This window comes from Lolium perenne, chromosome 1 (genome assembly GCF_019359855.2).
Source record: "Lolium perenne isolate Kyuss_39 chromosome 1, Kyuss_2.0, whole genome shotgun sequence".
Classification (NCBI taxonomy): domain Eukaryota; kingdom Viridiplantae; phylum Streptophyta; class Magnoliopsida; order Poales; family Poaceae; genus Lolium; species Lolium perenne.
In genome coordinates, this window is record NC_067244.2 from 241,739,417 (window position 1) to 241,759,379 (window position 19,963).

General features: G+C 47.8%; 2 protein-coding genes, 1 long non-coding RNA gene and 5 other non-coding genes across 8 annotated transcripts; all 8 read right to left on the reverse strand.

Annotated features, from left to right (window-relative positions):
* Positions 1–412: 412 nt before the first annotated feature.
* LOC127339235 (mitogen-activated protein kinase kinase kinase 18-like) lies at positions 413–2,041 on the reverse strand. Its single transcript, XM_051365111.2, has one exon. It carries the CDS (start codon positions 1,832–1,834, stop codon positions 413–415), a length of 1,422 nt encoding a protein of 473 aa, XP_051221071.1. The 5' UTR covers positions 1,835–2,041.
* Positions 2,042–10,479: 8,438 nt separating this feature from the next.
* LOC127328026 (small nucleolar RNA SNORD14) lies at positions 10,480–10,602 on the reverse strand. Its single transcript, XR_007868935.1, has one exon. It is a non-coding gene; the product is annotated as a small nucleolar RNA SNORD14 (small nucleolar RNA).
* Positions 10,603–10,655: 53 nt separating this feature from the next.
* LOC127328012 (small nucleolar RNA snoR2/U65) lies at positions 10,656–10,792 on the reverse strand. The gene has a single exon (XR_007868925.1). It is a non-coding gene; the product is annotated as a small nucleolar RNA snoR2/U65 (small nucleolar RNA).
* A 43-nt stretch (positions 10,793–10,835) lies between these two features.
* Positions 10,836–11,013, reverse strand: LOC127327981 (small nucleolar RNA Z112). Its single transcript, XR_007868896.1, has one exon. It is a non-coding gene; the product is annotated as a small nucleolar RNA Z112 (small nucleolar RNA).
* A 78-nt stretch (positions 11,014–11,091) lies between these two features.
* On the reverse strand, positions 11,092–11,183 carry LOC127327985 (small nucleolar RNA Z152/R70/R12). Its single transcript, XR_007868900.1, has one exon. It is a non-coding gene; the product is annotated as a small nucleolar RNA Z152/R70/R12 (small nucleolar RNA).
* A 330-nt stretch (positions 11,184–11,513) lies between these two features.
* Positions 11,514–11,605, reverse strand: LOC127327956 (small nucleolar RNA snR60/Z15/Z230/Z193/J17). The gene has a single exon (XR_007868872.1). It is a non-coding gene; the product is annotated as a small nucleolar RNA snR60/Z15/Z230/Z193/J17 (small nucleolar RNA).
* Positions 11,606–11,977: 372 nt separating this feature from the next.
* On the reverse strand, positions 11,978–18,119 carry LOC127327406 (prohibitin-1, mitochondrial). Its single transcript, XM_051354177.2, has 5 exons — positions 17,829–18,119; positions 17,598–17,714; positions 14,828–14,998; positions 14,518–14,730; positions 11,978–12,435 (listed from the first exon to the last, which is right to left on the reverse strand). The coding sequence occupies exons 1-5, from the start codon at positions 17,982–17,984 to the stop codon at positions 12,241–12,243; spliced, it is 852 nt and encodes a 283-aa protein (XP_051210137.1). The 5' UTR covers positions 17,985–18,119; the 3' UTR covers positions 11,978–12,240.
* On the reverse strand, positions 15,554–17,581 carry LOC127327407 (uncharacterized). The gene is made up of 2 exons (XR_007868538.1): positions 16,647–17,581; positions 15,554–16,524 (listed from the first exon to the last, which is right to left on the reverse strand). It is a non-coding gene; the product is annotated as an uncharacterized lncRNA (long non-coding RNA).
* Positions 18,120–19,963: the final 1,844 nt, after the last annotated feature.

Here is a 19,963-nt window from a genome sequence, read left to right on the forward strand (position 1 = left end):
AAATTACAGGGTAAAAAGTGAAATTCACTCTGCAAATTTTGAGAGGGGTTTTAACTTTCAATCATGTGTAGTTAAGAAAAAAGATACAAATACACTAAAACTCATGGATTGACAGAAGTTTAAAGCTAAACATGTTTGCCAAATAAATTTGGTAACTCAATAAGTACTAACATTATGAGATTGACCTTAGGTTTTAACTCAAAAATCAGATTGTCCGGTTAAAAATCTTCAGATCATCCTAATTAAAGTTTGGATAATCCATTTCCACATGCTATTTGCAATACCATATTCTATACCGCATCCGTAACACCTTTTCGGAATCCATATCCTTATCCGCCGAACTCTTTAAAATCGGATTGGATATCTTAAAATGGACTCGTGGCCGGTTTTGGTGCGAAAATTATCTTATCTATTAAACCCCGGAACCTCTCATTTTTTTCCGGGGAGTTTGGTACCTGAACCTGTCGAAACAGGGGTAGAGAGGAAGTACGAGCAGAGAAATTTGCAACAAAAAAAAAAGAATGGTGACTAAAGAAACAGAGGAACAGAGCGAAGCAGAGTGTTTGGGCAGAACAAAATCAGTTTCATTCATGCATCTGTTGCACAATAATTTAGTGCATGGAACTACTTCCTCACAAACTGAAATTTCCAAACACTGATTCATACTATGCCCAACTGAATCATAGTTGGCTTCTCCTACACTAAGAACTCTGCTATGGTTGCTGTCCATGGTGGTACTGTCGAGAATGCCGCAATTTGCAGCTTGTTCTTCGCTAATGGTTGCGTCGTCCAGGGTAGTCGTCTCCTCGGCCGGTACAGCAACCTCATCGGATGCTTTGGTTGACGTAGAGAGCACGTCGATCCAGCCCTCGTCGGCGTCCCAATCCGGGAACGCCCACGCAGGGCAGGCCAATGCCTTGATCCTCTCCGCCGTGCTGTGCGACAGCTCGTCGTCGGCGGCGTCCTCGCTGTCGGAGTCCGACTCCCACAATGCCGCGTCCAGCGTGCTCTTTGGCGACACCCACTTCCCCTTGACATCTTCCACCTTCGTGTCGAAGACGGCGGAGGCCAAGAACGGGTGGTCCAGCAGCTGCGCCGCCGTGCACCGGTCAGACGGCTGTCTGATCAAGCAGCGGCCCAAGAAATCCTTCGCCTCCGCGGAGAGCCATTGGGGCACCTCTGGAACCGCGTCGGTGTAACCGATCCGGTGCATCGCGGCCAGCGCGTCGCCGTCCGCGCCGCTCCAGGGCGCGCGGCCGGTTGCCATCTCGACGACCGTGCATCCAAGAGCCCAGACGTCGGCCGCCGGGCCCTGCTCCTCACCGCGCGCCACCTCCGGCGCCATGAATGCAGGCGTGCCGCCAATGATATTCTCGCTCGCCTTCCGCGCGCACCCAAAATCCGCAAGCTTGGCCCGGCCGTCGGCGCCGATCACGACGTTCCTCGCCTTGACGTCTCCGTGCACGACGGACTCCTCGTGGAGGTAGGCCAGCCCGGCTGCGATGTCCGCTGCGTATGCTCTGATCGCGCGCTCGTCGATTTCGCCGCTCTTGGCAATCTCGTCAGCGAGCGAGCCGCCGGGGGCGAACTCGAGGAGGAGCTGGTATGTGCCGTCGCGGCCAGTGCGGCCGCCGACACAGGAGACGACGCGCGGGGAGCGCAGCGCGGTCATGATCGCCTGCTCCCTCCTGAGCACCGCGGCGCCGGCCGCGCGCGCCGACTTGACCGCGAAGAGCTCGCCGGACGCGTCGTCCGCCGCCAGGAACACCTCGGCCCCCGAGGCGCCGCGGCCCAGCGTGCGCACCCGCGTCCACCGCTCGCTGACCATCGCCATCTTGTTGGCTCTGTTGCTAATCGCGAAATGTGTGTGATGTGGTGGCTCCCGGTTTCTGTTGCGTTGGTCCTCTGTTGTTCTCGAGCTTACTTGTCTCCGGCTGCGGGTGAGCGTATGTATATATAGGATGGACGGGGAAAGAGGGGAAGGAAAGTATAGGAGACTGCAAGTTTAGAACACCGCCGGCATGGAAAGTGTTTGGCGTGTGCGCGATTAGGATTAGGAGGTACGGAAGGAAAGGCGTGGGGAAGCAGGTTCTTTTAGGTCCAGGAGGTACGGAAGGAAAGGCGTCACCGGGTCTTTTGTTTTGGGATGATTTTCGTGAGCTGAGAACTTATGGAGAATTTAGGAACTTATGGTGCATTTGGTTCCAAACGAAAAGAGGGATTTTTGTTGATTTTTTTTTTTTTTGGTGGTACCATACTTCGATACCCATAGAAAATATTGGGATTTTTGTTGAAAATAGACGCGAGGAGATTGCGCGGCGGTGGGCCCTTTGTCCTCCCGGCCCACTCGCGGACCTAGTTCTTCGACTCGACGTTGTGGGCCACCTACGACAAGGTCGAGTGGGATCCTCGACACCACGCTAGGTTCCTCGGCAACGAAGAGTTCATGTACGTCTTTCCGCTAGCCGCAGAAAAGAAGCTCAAGCCCGAGGAGGAGCCGCCTTCGCCCGAGAAGGACGACACTGCCGACTGCCTGGGCTACCTCACCTACTCGGCAGAGAAGGCCAAGGAGGAGGGCACGGAGGACCACCTCTATGTTATGTCGGAAGGGGTGGACGAAGGGGAGACGCTCAGGCTCGCCATGATGGCGTCCGAGTTGCAGCGCACGCCGAGCGCGCAGAGGCGTCCTTCCACTGCCCACATGATGGAAGCGAAGGGTGAGGAGTAGGCGTTGAGGCTCTCCATTGACGCCTCACGTGTGTTGCCCCCACCAACACCAAGGTCGTTGTGGGACCAGTGATCCGATGGCTCCACCACCGAAATTCCCTATGGCGACTCCTTCGCCGGTGTTGCCTTTATCGGCGTCGGCGCCCAGCAGGTTTTGGAAGATGCAGGTGATCGTGGACCTGACTCAGTAGGACGACGATGAGCAATGGACTTTGTTTCGGGCTGTTTTTTTTTAGTTTATATCTCCTTTTCGTTTCACATATGTAATTAAGTTCGCTGTCTACTTTTTTTTTTCATTGGGTCACTAGGGCTACCCGACCTAAGAGCATCTCCAACAGACGCGCTATATAGGCCGCGCGGCATAAAAACGTCCGATATAGCGCGCGCGGGAGGGAATGTGGCGCTCCAGCAGGCGCGGTAAACGGCGCGGCGCTGTAAAAATTTTAGGGCGCGCGGTGTTTTGCACAAACCGGAGCGGCATATCTGGCGCGTCGGCTACAGCGCGCGGCAACGCTCGTCCAAGCACGAAAAAGCCAACGGCTGGAAATTTCCTCCCCCCGCGCCCGCGCCCTCATTTCCCCACCTACCGCCGGCTCGCAATCCAGCCGCCGCCGGTCGACTCCGCCGCCGCCCCCGCTTCTGCGCGCCGCCGCGTCGTAGATCCGCGTCGCCCGCACCTCCTCCTGGCAGCGGCGGACGCTCCGCCGCCTTTGTGTCGCTCGCGCCGCCAGCGACGAGTTGTAGTCGGCGCTCCTTCTCCGCGGCCCCCTTCGCGCCGCCGTCGCGTTCTCCTCCGCGCAGGCGTCGACATGTCGTCCTCGTCGTCCTCGAGCTTGCTAGCAACATGGCGCGCCCATGGTGCTCGCCCATTTGCTCGCAAGGTATGAACCTCCGCCGGCCGAGCGTGTGTAATCATGCACAACATGATTATAGAGGACGATCGCGGAAAAGATGTGGATCATACCCACTACGACTTGATGGGGGTTCCCGTGCAAGTGAGGAGATCCGCACATAGGATTGCCCGATTCATTGCCTCATACCATGCCATTCGGTGCAACGACACACATGATGAGCTTCAAAAAGATCTCATGGAAGAATGGTGGAATTGGAATGGACAACAATAGTTGCATATTTGTTGTATTTGTTTGAAAACTATGTGTTGTATTGTCTGAAAACCATGTTGTATTGTTGTATGTTGGACGTGTTGTATTTGGTGTGAAGTATTGTTGTGAACAATGTATTGTATTTGGATGGTACAATTTATTTGTGAATTTTTATATATTGTTTGATCTTGTTGGATGCATACTTGTGTGTGTTTGTTGTTTGCGCCGCGCCCGCGCGCTGCAAAATGGCGTGTCCGGCGGAGGTGCTATTTTACCGCGCCATCGCGCGCTGCAAAATAGCGCACCCGGCGGGGGAGAAATCGCTCCGGCGCGCGGCAACGGTTTACAGCGTGCAGAATCTGAGGTTTAGAGCGCCGGCTGGAGATGCTCTAGCTAGATAATTATAGGGCCACGGCTGATTTCATATCCGCGGCCTGACTACGAACCAAAGCGGACGCATGAGATGCGCGCTAAGAGGGGCGATCCCTATTTGACGCCTAGCGTGAATGTTAGCGCAGTGGCACGTAACCTCTGATAGCTAGGGTTCCAAAATGGGCCGACCTAATAGGATACTAGGTCCCGTTTTTTCCAATTGTTTCTTAGGGTTTCTTTGTTTTTCTGCTTTTTCCGGCTGGGTTTCTTTGATTTTCTGGTTTTCTATTTTAGGTTTACCTGTTTCAAATTTGAACATTCTTAAATTTCGAGCATTTGAAAAATGTGAACAGTTTTTCAATTCCGTGGTGACCTATTCGAACGCGCGAGGACATGATGCGTCTCCTCGTTGGAGATGGTGTAAGAGTAGGGTGTGATGTGGAGCTCCTCCTCCTGCTCGTGTTGGCCCATGCCGATGCCGGCCTGCGGCGACCGAAAGCGGAGCGCGGCTGTGTGGTGGACGCGAGCAATTTTGCGGATACGCAGCTCGTCGATCGCGTGCCTCAGATGCGTCGCTTGCTTCCTTCCTTGCTCACCCTGCGTGATCACGTCGCCGCCCGCTCCACTCCATCGTCTTCGCAGCCATACAACGCCTGGTGCGTGCCGCCACTGGATTTGTTTGATTCCACTCCACTCCACTTCACCGCTCAGCCAAGTAACCCCAGCTCCCTGCAGACATATATAGCCCTTGCATTGGCCGCCCAATTTTCTCCAACTGAAGAAGAAACGAGCTTGATCTATGATGGAACACCTGAAACTTGAAATTATTTCACCAGAGGTTAAGCTGTGCGATACTGCCAGTCATCGTCCGCAGGAACAAACGTAGACGCGCCAGATTTGACTGAACGACGACGCCGAAAAGGAGCAGAAGCGTTCTTCCCAAGCCTGGTGCACATGAACTGAACGACTTTAGAGTTTAGACCAAACTGAGGTCAAGGCGTGTGTTCGGCTTTTTCTTTTTCGAGATCCAGAAAGACGACTTTCCTCTGCCAAACTCAACCTCCAAAAGTGCACTCCAAGTCAGACAGCCGCATAAGTCAGCCTTCGCTGCAGCTTAGTTTAACTTAATCCTCTCGTCAACCAATGATTGCATATATATATATATATATGTAAATAAGTTAGCGCGAATTAGCTTGCCCTCCACTGTTTCCAGTAGATCGTTGACTGCCTTTACACGCACTATTCAGCTAAACACTCTTTTTGGCGCCTGTTGCAGTCAAGCCAAAAGGTGAGACGACTTGCTTGCTTTTCGTTGGAAAAGGTCCTTTGACTTGACGCCGGTGAGCAGGCGAGGTTGCACGAACAGGTGCAGTTGACGAGCGGATACAAAGATCCGCTCAATGCCTGTATGTGCGACCTGTACGATCTGTGCGATTGAGATGATCTTCCAGCAGATAAGAAAACGACGGACACCAGTTGGTTTGATAGGCACGAGCTGGAGCTAGACGAAGCCTACCTGCACCGAATCTTCAGCTTCTTCGATCTCGGGGCACTGAATTCACTGGTGCTTCTTGCACTTGAACAATACGGTGCACATATCGTTCCGCGCTCAAGTCGATCGTTTCCGATGGTGACCTGAATAGTAACGCTTTTCTAGACACTTTAGAGGGATGTTGAAGCTGTTGCTTGCCGGCTTTGTGTTCCAGGAAACGGAGTTAACGTCCAAATAATATTTTTCTACTACAACAAAGGGAAGTCAACGTCCTCAAAAAAGAGCAGGTGCAGCGAAAAGTGAACCTGAACTTTGATATCGAGACAGCGCGCGTACATCGTCGACATCGAGCGAGCTGGACGAGTAATTTAGTCCAGGAACAAGTTGACCAACTGAGGAGACGTTGCCTTTAAGATTTTTGTATACCGAACTTCTTTTAGGATAGATAATTTTGATAGCATTCGTTTGATTGGTGAGATCGACTGATGCGATGGATGGAAACGCGATGGAGATGTGGCCATTCTGGCCGACTCCACTGAGATTCGTCCAAATCTGAACTCTCAGATGATTCCTGCCATGGAGATTGGCATGAGCCGTTTGCAACTTGGGGTGTTGGAAAAGCAGAAGCAGAAGCCCAAACAAACAGGGCCTCAGAGTCTTAACTAGCTTGGCAGATTATGACTCATAGTAAATGTATGGTCAAACATTTCTTCTTCTGAAAGCGTCAAAGCTTATATCTCATTGCTTTGATATATATAATCTGGGGCTGCCAAGCACACAATATCCTGCAAATTCATAAAATCACAGGCTAATTTTAAAAAGTGCAATTGCATAAAAAAATGGTAACATTGCACACACAAAAATGCAGTTTAGACGGACATCGCAACAGATAACAGATATACTACAAAAAAGAAACATCAAAATACTACTATAACATTTTATGAATACATGCAGCAGATCAATAAGCTATTCTTTCAAAAGAATGATACTGGAGTTTCTAAAAAAAACACATTGGAAAGCCTAAGAGTTTGTACTCTAACCGTTTCAGATTTTTCGAGGCATTCAACTCAAACAAACCATGAATCATAAAACTATTGTCCAACAAAACGATAACACAACTGGGAACATATAACAAAACAGTTAGCTACCTGACTCGCCTGTCAGTTGGACAAACAAAAAAATTCTGCAGTAGAGAGCTACTACCAAACAGACTAAATTTTATTTTAACATGAGACATGCCTGACCCGGACGTTTGGAACCTGGGTGCGCGCGCACCCATTTACGAAAAGTTCAAAAAAATGCTATTTAAAAGTTTCAAAAAAATGCGAAGTAAAATTTTGCATGTACATATTATGTTGATATTTACTCGTGTGAGTTTTCACAAAAAAATACCATTGTGTGTGGCTTGCATAAAAATGACAAAATGTCCAAATAAGAATAGTGAATAGGAATTTTACTATTCACAGGAATAGGAATTTGCATTTTGTCATTTTTGTGTAGGTCACACACAATGGTATTTTTCTGTGAAAACACACACGAGTAAGTATCAACATAATATATACATGCAAAAATTTACTTCACATTTTTTTGAAACTTTTAAATAGCATTTTTTTGAATTTTTCGTAAATGGGTGCGCGCGCACCCAGGTTCTATTCACCATTTCCGGAGACATGCCCAGTTAAACTAATTCGACCCGATACAGGACTCGAGCACTGGGCTTTAGCCGGCTTCTCCTTCTTGGTTACCAGCTCCTTATTCGAATCCTTACGATGTTCTCTCTTTCATCTTTACTGACAATCTGTTCAGCTATGCCAGTTCATGCTTCTGTGAACATGTCATGACCGAACCACTGCGCTACAGTTTGCTCTTTTGGCTAGCCACCTAGCGCTTAATGTCAAGTATTACTAGTAGGCGTTTGCTCCAGTACAATCCCCTCCCCTAAACTCGTAGCAAACTTAAACACAAGAACGGTTAAGATTGCTTGATACCCCTTTGTTATTAATATTAAACGGGAATATGTAGCCATGTATAAAACCCATATGGTCCAACTAAATTATACGAATATGTTGCATATGATTACATACGTAGCGGATCATTGGTGGCGACTCTTCCGCATGGTGGTGGTTGTGGCCGCCGGGCAGGAGGAACGTCATGGCGGGGCTGGCCGGCCACGATCTAGAGGACACGAACCTCGGCAATGCCTCATAGGTTCGTGCCGGCATGGGTGGGGCGACGTGTAGGCTAGACGGTGGCGCAATGGCGAGATGAACATCCGGACAGTCCGCCCCAGACAGCCCGAGGCAATTTGGGCGGAATGTCCATCGGGTTAGGAACGAGACCTATCAGACTGTCTTGCGGCGCCTACACCGGACTGTCTTGCGCCGCCGAACTGCCTTGTGGTGCCCTCGCCGGACTGTCTTGTGGCGCTGAACTATCTTGTTGTTCCCCCGCCGGACTGCCTTGCGATGCCCTCACCGGACTATCTTGTGGCGCCGGACTATCTTGCGGACCCCGTGCTGGACTGTCTTGCTGCGCCGGACTGTCTTGCTTTCCACGTCGGACTGTCTTGCGGTGACAGTATGCCTACACGTAGACATACGTAGTTTTGGATTCGGGTATGGACATGGGCCTAAAAAGTACTAGTTGGGCTTAGTTGAGTCCAAAACTACGTATGTCTACGTGTAGGCATACTGTCACCGCAAGACAGTCCGACGTGGGAAGCAAGACAGTCCGGCGCAGCAAGACAGTCCAGCACGGGGTCCGCAAGATAGTCCGGTGAGGGCATCGCAAGGCAGTCCGACGGGGGAACAACAAGATATTTCAGCGCCACAAGACAGTCCGGCGAGGGCACCACAAGGCAATCTGGCGGCGCAAGACAGTCCGGTGTAGGCGGCGCAAGACAGTCTGATAGGTCTCGTTCCTAACCCGACGGACATTCCACCCAAATTGCCTCGGGCTATCTGGGGCGGACTGTCCGGATGTTCATCTCGCCATTGCACCGCCGTCTAGCCTACACGTCGCCCCACCCGTGCCGGCACGCACCTATGAGGCATTGCCGAGGCTCGTGTCCTCTAGATCGTGGCCGGCCAGCCCCGCCATGACGTTCCTCCTTCCCGGCGGCCACAACCACCACCATGCAGAAGAGTCGCCACCAATGATCTGCTACGCATACATATACGTATGCAACATATTCATATAATTTAGTTGGACCATACGGGTTTTATACAGGGCTACATATACCCGTTTAATATTAATAACAAAGGGGTATCAAGCGATCTTAACCGTTCTTGTGTTTAAGTTTGCTACGAGTTTAGGGGAGGGGGTTGTACCGGAGCAAACGCCTTAATAATCTTGAAATCACAAAGGATTTTTAAAAAAGTGTAAGTGCGCATGAAAAGGTAAAATTGCAAAAAAACGGTGCAGTTTAGATTGGCATTCAACAGATATACACCAAAAGAAACAGGGAAACACAAGTGTAGCCCGAGCTACATGTATATTTGTCATTTTTATATTTTCCAATGTTATTTATTCTCCAATGTTATTTGACATCTACAATAGTGAACATTGCAAACTTTCAAAACCTCAAAATCTGTCAGATTTTGTCATTTTTGCACAACCTCGAATATATGGTATCTGGAGTTTAAATTTTTCACGTTGATAGAACTCAACATTGTCTACATTAGAATTTTTTCACATTTTTTTAGAAACTTTAAAATCCCATTTTTGAATTTAAAAAAAAACAAAAAATCCACACTCAATAAACATCCAAAATATAAGATTAATTGAAAGATTCCTTTAAAAAAATACATGTCCTTTTATGGATAGATGCATTAGATCAATTACCTGCTGTTTTTTTTCATAAAAAACATAACATTGTAGTTTGTGGAAAACAAATAACATTGGAGATCTACATTTTTTTATTTTATGTAGCTCAAAGTACACATTGTGTCCAATTGAAAATTTGACCATCTGTGAGATACATTGCTGGCTACATCATGATTTTTTCAGAATTTAAAAAAAAATAGAAATATTATTTTCATTATTGGGATCACTAGTGCCCATGTGCATCAAACCTCTGTCTACATTTCACGACAAATCTAGTGAAATTAATTTCGTGGCATAAATGTTGCTACACATTTTCCTGTAAAATTAGTCAGGATAAAGGTAGATGCATGCTTATTCACGGAGGCAGTAGACAAGTGTAGAGAACAGGTAAAACCTTCTTTCAGCTATGCAAGCAAGAGACAGATCTATAGACTAGTGTTGGGCCGAGAAGAGGCGGAGGACAGATATAAGTAGCCTACCCAATAAAGTAAAGGGGACACCGGAAATTTTGGGGAAGTTGCTGAGCTGAGGAGAAAGAAGGCCCACCAGGTACAACTTGAGTGGCAGTGGGTTATTTTTCACCATCAAATCACCAAAATGGAAGCTGGGCTCAGGCTGCTTCGGAAATTACACAGGAGAATCATATGCGTTTGGAGAATAAACTGCGAAAATTAACCTCTCTGGTAGATTCTGCTTTTTCAAAGCAGAAGTTGGCTTATGTAAAAAATATCCATCCAGAAACCATCAGTTATTTTTTCATACAAAATAAGAGCCAAAAGCTCTTAGAATAACATCAATCTTGTGGTTCAACTATTCTGGTTGTACTGCTCCGCCAGACACAAAATACCATTCACAAAACTCTGCCAGCACACAATTCTTGGTTGAACCTCCTTGAATCCAGTGCCAGTGGCAGTAAAGGTCATCAGCTAGGAGCGAAAAACTAAACTGGAAAAATTAGAATGGCTCAGACATCCAAGGAAGGAATTGGCAGCACTAGCTCTCAAGCCTGGCTGGGCGAAAGCCCTCTTAGGCGGCAACTGCGAATGTTTTGAGAAACAAGCCTTAGTTCTATCATCATCACCAACAAGTGAGTTGACCACATCCAAATCAAATGCAAGAATTGCTAGCTTACAGACTGGTGTAATCACAAAAAACGGCTCTGTGTAACCATAGATTTGCAGCCACAGGTTCCTATCAAATGTGAAACTTCCTCTTGGCACAATGTAGCATCTCCGGTCAATGCTTGTGGCTACCGGAGACGTGGCATCGGGCCAAAATAAGAGCAACCAAATATTAAGATAGAAAACATCCAATAAATCCCTCAGAGACCCATTTAAAATCACGCACACAGCTGAATCAAGCCGGAGCAAATGGTATCCCATCCTAGACCAAACCAGAGAGGTTATGATAGGATGGACACTTACAACGCCAGAGAAGCAGCTGCTGTTTACAGTGTCATACGGCACTTCCTGGTCAAGAGCTCTTCACTGAGACAAACTATAACAAAGATACAGGAAAGCAAATGTAGCAAAAAAAACAGCATAGATGGAAGTGGGAGGAATAGATGAAGGCAATGCTCAGTGGAAAGAGAAGTCGTTTTTGGTTTGTTGGCTCACGGTGACAATTGCCACCACTCAAAAACCTAAATGATTCATCATCACATCGCTAATAATAAAAAACAAATCAAATGGATGGAAGAGAATCCTACAATTTGATTTAGAGTTACAAGAGACACTACAATAGGCAACATTCTACATGACATTAAATCCTACAATTTCAGAACCCATAACATGGCAAACTTGCAAAGATACTTAATCTGCAAAATTGTTTTTAGCAGATTTTATATTGGTAAAAAGGGAGAATTATTTATTTATTAGATCAACTTGTGAAACATATTTAAATAGAGCAATGACAAACATAATTTGGAGACAAATTTTCAACAGCTGCGAAGCACACAGTATAGTTTGACACAGATTTTTATCAGCATTGGCAGTAAAGGTCATCAGCTAGGAGCGAAAGACTATTTGTTCAAGTAATCACAGTGAGATCATCTGAACTATGCACTTGTAATCATCATCCGACCTTATATGCCAATTTACTCCACAAAGCTAACATGGCTTAGAATAGCAAACAAAAGGGGTGGCAATTCAGCGTGACAAAACAACTTCATCAAACATATCCATTTTATAACACATTACCAGAAACATTAATAAATCAAAGACCTCACGGTTTCCACAAGACAATTGAGACATATGCTTGTCGATATCCTAATTCCAGGTTAGAAAGCTTTCAGAAGGCAACAGGCCATACAAACACAAACAGAACAAGTGAAACGTGGAACTGTGGAAGCAATGAAATTCATCCCAGAAACAGGACATGCGCACCAAGACCAGCATGCATAATCACCAAAGAAACAGAAAATCTTCCAGAACTGACAGCAAAACATTCACACCAGAGATGAGCTAAGCGACCATTCATATTAAACCTTCTCCCATCGGTTCATACAGCAAAAGCAGTAAGTAGCTGACAAGTTCAATTGCAAATTCAACAAAGCAATTTGCAGCAGCAAGGGCATCTTTCTAGTTTTGAGCGTCGCAAATCCTAGACCCCAGATAGAGCCATTAACAGAAACTAAAGTGTTTTGTTCCTCTCGAAAGTACTCTTCTTACACGGAGAAAACCGACCGACGGCAACCATGACATGAATGACAGGAGATAAATCTCATTTCTTGCCCTTGCCCGCAATGTTGAGCTGCTGGAGCCCAAGTAGCAGGTCGCTCGAGTCCAGGAATACCTTGTTGCTGGAGCTTGAGATGGTATGCGCAATCTCCCTGGCGGCTTCAATCTGCCTGAGAGCGACGAAAGCAGGGTTGTTGGCGATCGCCTGGCCTATCAGCTCTGCACTCTTAGCCTCACCCTGTTGAGATGTAGAAAGAAACATCAGTGTTTGGATAAGGTGATCTACAACTCCACAAAAGAATTGTATAACAACCACCAGTCTTTGGCTCAGGTGCTCTTAACCTAACAAATGAAACATGTAAAAACTGCCAGTGTTTTAATCAGGTGATCTCAAACTTAACATACGAAATGTATAGAGAACTACCAGTGTTTGGATCATGTAAACCAACCAAATGAAACATATAATAAAACTACCACTGCATGGCTCAGTTGCTCTTAAACTAAACAAATGGAACATGTAAAACCACCAGTGTTAGGCTAAAGTGTTCTCAAACTAAAAAAAAAAAGCAGTGCAGTGCGAAAATGTCATTCTGATCTCGGGCACAGATACACCCGTTTTGTGATTGGCTTCTTGCCGGTATTCTGCAGCATATGCAACTATCGAAAAGTGCACCATGTGCTTGTATTTACACCCTGGTCGGCCACCAAACGTTATCAGTACCGTTTCGTTGGACGGAGTGGACCGATAGGCTTTTCACCGTACTCGCATTAATGTCACCATTTGCTCGGAACCTACTCTCACACACTTCCACAATCTTGATTCCCCTTCTTATTCACCAGTATCTAGCACTAGAACTGCCAGTTGATCCAGGTCGCCCCTCGTGCCGCACATGCTTTGCATCCTCATCCTTCTCGCCAACGGAATCGAGCCGAGGCTCTCTCAATCAACGCCAAATTTGCGAGTTCTCTTCTCCGGCAGCCGGAAGTTTTCGTCGATTCCGGACGCTCTGGCCCTCCTCCAGCTTCCCCGACCCATGCATCAGCTTCACTGTGAGCTACTCGCACTCCAGAACATCTCCTCCGACTCTTTCTACCTCTATCGTGTTCTGTCGGCTGTGACCGCTGCTCACCGTCGCAGGTGCTCGTCATCGGCGTCATTTCGGTGGTCCTGCGCTCCAAGCTCCTCCACCCTCTCGTTCGCCGCGCCGAGGCGCACCTCCGACGCCTTCTTCCCCGTCTCGGCTCGCCCCTAAACCGCCAGGTCCATGCCCGACCAAGCCTCAGCCATGGCGCCTTCGTTTCTGATACATGTCCTCTGCTATCTTTTCTTCAGAAAAAGGGCGCGACAGTTTCAACAGTGCAACTGCCTGGGCAGAAACAGAATGCCACCGGGACTAGTTCTTCGCCCGCCACATCCTAGCACTAGCTAGTGTTTAATTAAGCATCAGCGACATCACGCGATAGTCTCTTTTTCTCTCACTAATCTGGTGTGAGACCTCGACAGTATTGTTTGGGACGTGAGTTGGTGCTATAGCTAGTGTTTAATTAAGCATCAGCGCCACTTCGGAGTACTAATACTTTTGTTTGTCCTATGCTTCTAGCACTCTAATTTTTCCAATGTCTGGAACGGTTCTTGACTAGTCAGCGGCTCAGCGCAATCCACATGCATCGACCCGTGAAACCCACATGCTCTGTCAGTCTGCCCCAAACGGCGTGCAACCGTCCGTCAAACTGTGGCCTACCACAGTGGTGTAGCACGTCAGGTACATCTATTTTCTGCATTCAGTACCGCACAGAATAAGTTGTCAGGACGCAAATCTCAATACAAGATGAATGGTCAAGAAAACGAGCCCATCTGAGCTCGGGACCAGAAACTCCTCTCCCGTGCAATGTATGAAACTATGGAGACATAAACAACATTAGCAGTATGCCTCTAGTAAACATACAAATGAAGTCTGAAACTATGGACATGGCGAATAGATAGTCTGAACTATGTTCATAGTTATAAACAACATACCACTGAAAGTCTGAAACTACAAACATACCAAATGGGTCAAGTCTGAAACTATGTTTAGTGATATGAACATACCACTGAAAGTATGAATCGGTAAACATAGAAATAGGCGTTCACAAGAAAACCAGCCATCATGAACTCAACAAATGTTAGGCTCAAGTTTTCCCCACTAGTGTAATGAAAGACATGAAGCTATAAAGACACAACAATCACGGGCAATATGCCTAGTAAATATCACTGAACTGCAAACAGGACAAGTAGATGGAGCCATATGAAAATCGCCTATCTAGTTAATATTTTGCTTACCTGTGCCCTGATAATTGCACTTCTCTTGTCTTGCTCAGCCTTCTCAACAATGAACTTGGCACGCTCAGCTTCCTGAGCAGCAACCTGTTTGGCTTCAATGGCATGAGTGAACTCCTTGCCAAAGCTGAGGCTGGTAATGGACACATCATCCAGAGCAATGTTGAAATTCTTGGCCCTCTCTGTCAGAATCTTCCTGATCTCCCTGCTCACAGCCTGCCATTACACAACACGGCAAGTTATTCATTTGTTCTCAGAAGGACCAGCTAGCATGAAAATAAATGTAAACACAACATTCGTGATGAAACAGTACCTCTCTCTGCGTGATAAGCTGACTGGCATTGTATTGTGCAACCACAGCTTTGAGTGTTTCATGAATGATTGAAGGCAAAACTCTCTCATTGTAGTTCTCCCCCAGGGTCCTGTACATAGTTGGTAGTTTCTCTGGCATGGGTCGCGTGAGCACACGAAGACCAATCCTCACCTGTCCAAGTTATCAAGCAGTATAAATCAGATATATGATGAAAGGATTTGCTCTGCAAATGTTGCTTCTAAGCAGAAATGCAAAACAAGAAACCTGCATCTACAGTTGTACACACACATGAGCACAAAAAATTCACATGTTGAGCAAGATTTAACTTGTTCAGTGCCGTAAATGGTGATGGCAACATGTAACGATCAAGCAAGAATGTTATCTGTCACTAGTGTTGAGAGATAAAAAGCAAACGAGTTAAAATGCTTGTTCATAGGAAACATATAACAATGATGCAAAAATATTACAAGTGACCACTGTGGATAGATTACAAGTAACTGAGTTAAAATGCTTCACAGAGCAGTACACAAGAATGTTGTATTATTGATGCTAGATGCATTTTAATTAGAGATACATCCGTATCTAGATAAAGTTGAGACATCTATTTTTAGATAGAGGGAGTACAAGTGACCACTGTGAATAGATTACAAGCAACTGAGTTAAAATGCTTCACAGAGGAGTTAGACAAGAATGCTGTATGATTTCGTAGGACAAACTGCTAAGTGGTAAATGGCTGAGCCAATAAAAAAGGATTTAATCGATCTCAGGTATGCAGAAATGATGATGCTAAACAACTTGACATATACCAGACCAAATGCTAAACAGTTGACATGCACCCAACAGCCCTCTTACAGGCTACAGTTACAGCAATACTCAGAAATCTTCTATTTCTAAATAGCAAACCCCCACTACAAAGAATTCTCTTAACATGCAGCTATGCCACATCATCTTTATGCCACCTCATCCCTTTCTGCTGCCCCGCCCTGCTGACTCATCTGTTCTCAAAGCTGGCGCATGCAGTTCTTCAGTTCTTTACTTCAGCATATGTGGCCACCCTCCCTTATGTTTCTTTTTTCCCAACTGGTAACCGATTTGGATGGTTCACCTGGTCAGTGGATATTCAATTCGTTACAGTTATCACCGTCGCAAGACAACATAGGAGTGCAACTCTTCAGCTGGCAAGAAACAAATCGATCTGAAACATTAACCACCAAGGCAGGCGAGCGGGTGGACCTTTATTTATTATATCATCAGCCCACACTTCCGTGCAAAAATTACAATCCTTCATCCTCCCCCTACGACCGCTGCAAGATCAACCATTGTCGATCTGAGATCCCACCCCACGCAGCCCACACTTGGCAGTTGGCGCCCAGCTTCTCCTTACTGCCCTCATCTCCTGCACACCGCTTGCTGCATGCCTACGAGACCGACGACTCTCTGGTCCAAGCCATCGCCTTCCATGCATATCCAATCCTGTTCTCCACCCATACAGCCGCCGATGAAGGAGCGGAGGAAGCATATGTGATGTGATGCAACCACCCTGGCGTATCATGGATGCCGGCACAAAAAACCGCCGGCTCAACCGTCCATGCAGTGCATTTTCTAATCTGTATCTGAGACTTCCTGGGAGAAGCCAAGGCGCCAGGCACCTGCCGCCGGCACCATCACATCCTCTGCATCTCAGTCTTCTACGGAACCTGGCGGTACCAAGATTTCACCACCAATGTGCAGCACATGGGTTTATTCCCTTCATAAGTAAGCAAGCAAGATTTTCTACAAAGTTTAATTAGCATTTTTCTAAGACCAGTATGCATCATACCTCAAAAGCCCACTCGAACAAGTCTATCAAAGAGGCCTTCCTAGAGCTGGGTCCGGGCAGTCGCCCTCTGCCGCTATTTTTGTCAGATTTATGATCCCATATGATGTTGCTGCTTTACATTGTAGGAAGAAAATTCCTGATGGTGGTGTGCGCAACAACTGGTCAACCGGTGGCCTTCCAAGTTCCAACTGAACTGATTGATAATGTCTCAGACTCCCAATTATGCACTAATAAGATTGGTACTGTAAGAAAACCTCAGCGTTTTGTTCTATTTTATGAATGTTTTTTCATCTCTTATTTCGTAACGAACTTCCTCCTGTGCTAAATGAAATATATACTACATTGCGCTCAATGAGACACTATCACATTTTCAGAACATTTATCTATACTACATGCCTGCAGTGATGCCTTACTAATTACAATTGATATTTAGTTGCTTACACATATTACTTCTATTATCTGAAGGGCAAGTGACTTTCAACATAAACCAAATCTTCTATCTATGCCGGTTAAGCGGGTATACATCTTGAAAGGGCAAACCCCACAGTGTTCATGACTTGCAAAAAAAATCAAACGTTCTCATGTATTACAGATGAAAGATGCACGTCTCTTTTACCGGATATCACCACCAAGTGTATTTTCTTTTTTTTTTTCCTCAAAAGGGTTACAATGTTCTGACTGATATACTTAGTACTTAGTTAATATTGGACAATTTTCTTTCATCTAATATCCAAGATAGTCAGTATCATTTTATTCTACCAAATTATTGATAAGCACAATTTTGAATTGAATCGTCATCATGCATGTGGAATGTTCAATCGAGCAACTGAATAGTTTACATGATGAAATATGTGCAATACTCATATTCGATATAGTCCTGCATTGTACACCGCAAGAAGATTTAGCATCAAGGAGCGAATTAGCAGAGACGAGCGAAGGATGTGGGGTTACCATCTGGAGATCCCTGCTCCCGGAAGTGCTCTCGACGAGGTTGGGTCGCGCGCGTACGTCGTAGATGATGGGCCTCTCGATGAGCGGGATGATGAGGTGAGTCCCCTCGGGGTAGACCTGCAGGCAAGGGAAGGGAGATGAGACCACGGCGAGATCCAGCGAATCGGGCGGCCATGAAAGGAGCGGGGAGATCGGGGAGGGAGGGGTCGGTCCTCGGAGGACTAGTCTCACCTTGTCCTTGATCCCCTCTAAGCGGTTGAAGACGATTGCCCGGTGGCCTCCCTCGACGTTGTAGAGCGTGGTGGTGGCGCCGAACCAGAGCGCGCCGCCCGCCAGCGCCAGCTTGACCATGGCGCCCGCCCCCGCCGGCGCCTTGATCTTGTTCATCTCGCTCGAACGCCTGAGACGCGCGCGCTGGCCGGGGTTTAGCTAGGGTTTTCTGAGCGATTTGGGGGAGAAAGGGGAGGCGGCGGAGGAAGAGGGAGGCAGCCAGGCAGGTCAGGGGATGGTGGAGAGGAAGGAAGGGTGGCCGTAGGCTGTGTTAAGTGGGTCGGGAGGGAGGATCTGGGCCGTCAGATTTCGGACGGACGGCGCGGAAGCTCGTTTCTTTCCTCCGCTGCAAGGAAACGAAATGCCACCGCTGCCTTCCGGTCCAAGATGAGGGAACCTTTCATTATAACAGCAGCAGTGGAGGTGCATAATTGTAACAAATGACCCCATAAAGTAAGAAAAAGTTACATAGATCCCTAGCATTTGTAGAAAGGACCCTGCTAAAAAATTGGAATGGCAATCTAGTGAGTAAATTACATATAGGTACCACTTTTGGGGCAACGGTTGCGAGTAGGTACCAACTCTGGTAATTTTTTCAAGTAAGTGCAACTTCTGGGGCAGGTCGTAACAAATTGAGCAACTTTGGAGTTAACAGTGAATTAATCACACAGGCCCACTTGTCATAGCAACCGTCCGTCGGCCTGCCGTTTGGCCCGAGCGGGTTAAACATCATCCATGCACACGGATCTAAAAAAAACTTGGACGTGCACCTGCATGCATGCTTGGACGTGCTGCCGGCCAAGATGCTCACCGCGCTGCCGGCCAAGATGCTCGCCAGGGACGGTTGACCGGTGCGGGAGTGCAGGTTTGTGCTGCTCAAGGCCGGTCGCCGGAAGGCGCAAGCTAGCGGCACAGCGCTCGTGCAGTGGTGCCGTGTTCGTCTCGTGCCAAATCGCAGAGCCGCCGCCACGGGACGAAGCTGTCGTGCACCTCCTCTTCGTGCGCGCGGCCGTCGGAAGCTGCCGCCGGCCGGCCACCTCGCGCTCTCGGGCAGGCTGACGCGTGCGCGCGGATACTTGCGTGTCAGCGGATGCACGTACGGTCCAGGCAGGTGAGGCTGGCGCGCTTGGCTAGAACTGGAATGACATGATGGCGCGAGCTAGCTGTACGCTACAGTGGGGATCGGCACGTTTGCTTAGCATGGGAGGCAATGGCCGCCGTTGCCATGCTCGATCGCGAGCTCGCGCGTGGTGCTGCTGCCTGTATGTGCGCGCTAATGCTGCCGCTGCAAAAGTGAGCGTGTGCGCGCTTGCGCGGGCTTGCCATCCGCGCGTGTTCTAGGCAGCTAGCAAGAAAGGCATGCATCAGTGTGTTGTTGCTAGCTAGCTATGCATGTACTCATGTGCTCACCGGCCACTCCCATACTTTGACCTCTACGAGATCCACCGCGTGCCGGTCCCCTCTTCTGCTGCTAGCTCCTCTCTCCACAAGGCAGACTCTGAGACCTCCGGCGCTTTGGATCTGCAGCGGCGGCGGCGTTCTCCCCTCGCCGTATGCGGGATGCGGGCAGCGAGCACACGGTCGTTGTCGCCAAACTTCTCAAAGCGACGAGCGGACTGGGTGTTACCGCCAGCGACGGGCGGCAGCTCGTTGCTTTATTTCGATGGTAGTGGTGGTCACCGGCGGGAGAATGAGTGAGATGTGCGACGACCAGGAGTACCAGACATGTCTAATGGCTATGCCCTAACGGCTGGCTGACGGCCGTTTGCTCTGACATGTAGACCCGCGCAGTTAAATGAGTGTTAACACAAGAGTTGCTCAATTTGTTACGACCTGCCCCAGAAGTTGCACTTACTTGAAAAAATTACTAGAGTTGGTACCTACTCGTAATCGTTGCCCCAAAAGTGGTATGTATATGTAATTTACTCCAATCTAGTCCATCCTTTTCCCTAGTCCCCATTGAGGAGCAGAAAGCTCAGAACACTACAACCATAGCTGAAGATGGGGACGAAACCACTTGTAGTTGACCTGGCAAAGCGCTCAACGGCTGAGCTGCAGAAGGGCCTCACAAAGGAGGTTGTTGATTTGCCGTGTCC

Coding starts and splice junctions, on each gene's coding strand:
- LOC127339235 (XM_051365111.2), bottom strand. CDS start 1,834: ATGGCGATGGTCAGCGAGCGGTGGACGCGGGTGCGCACGCTGGGCCGC.
- LOC127327406 (XM_051354177.2), bottom strand. CDS start 17,984: ATGAACAAGATCAAGGCGCCGGCGGGGGCGGGCGCCATGGTCAAGCTG. Junction 17,715..17,828: donor TAGAGGGGATCAAGGACAAG/GTGAGACTAGTC, acceptor CCTTGCCTGCAG/GTCTACCCCGAGGGGACTCA. Junction 14,999..17,597: donor GGAGCAGGGATCTCCAGATG/GTAACCCCACAT, acceptor TAACTTGGACAG/GTGAGGATTGGTCTTCGTGT.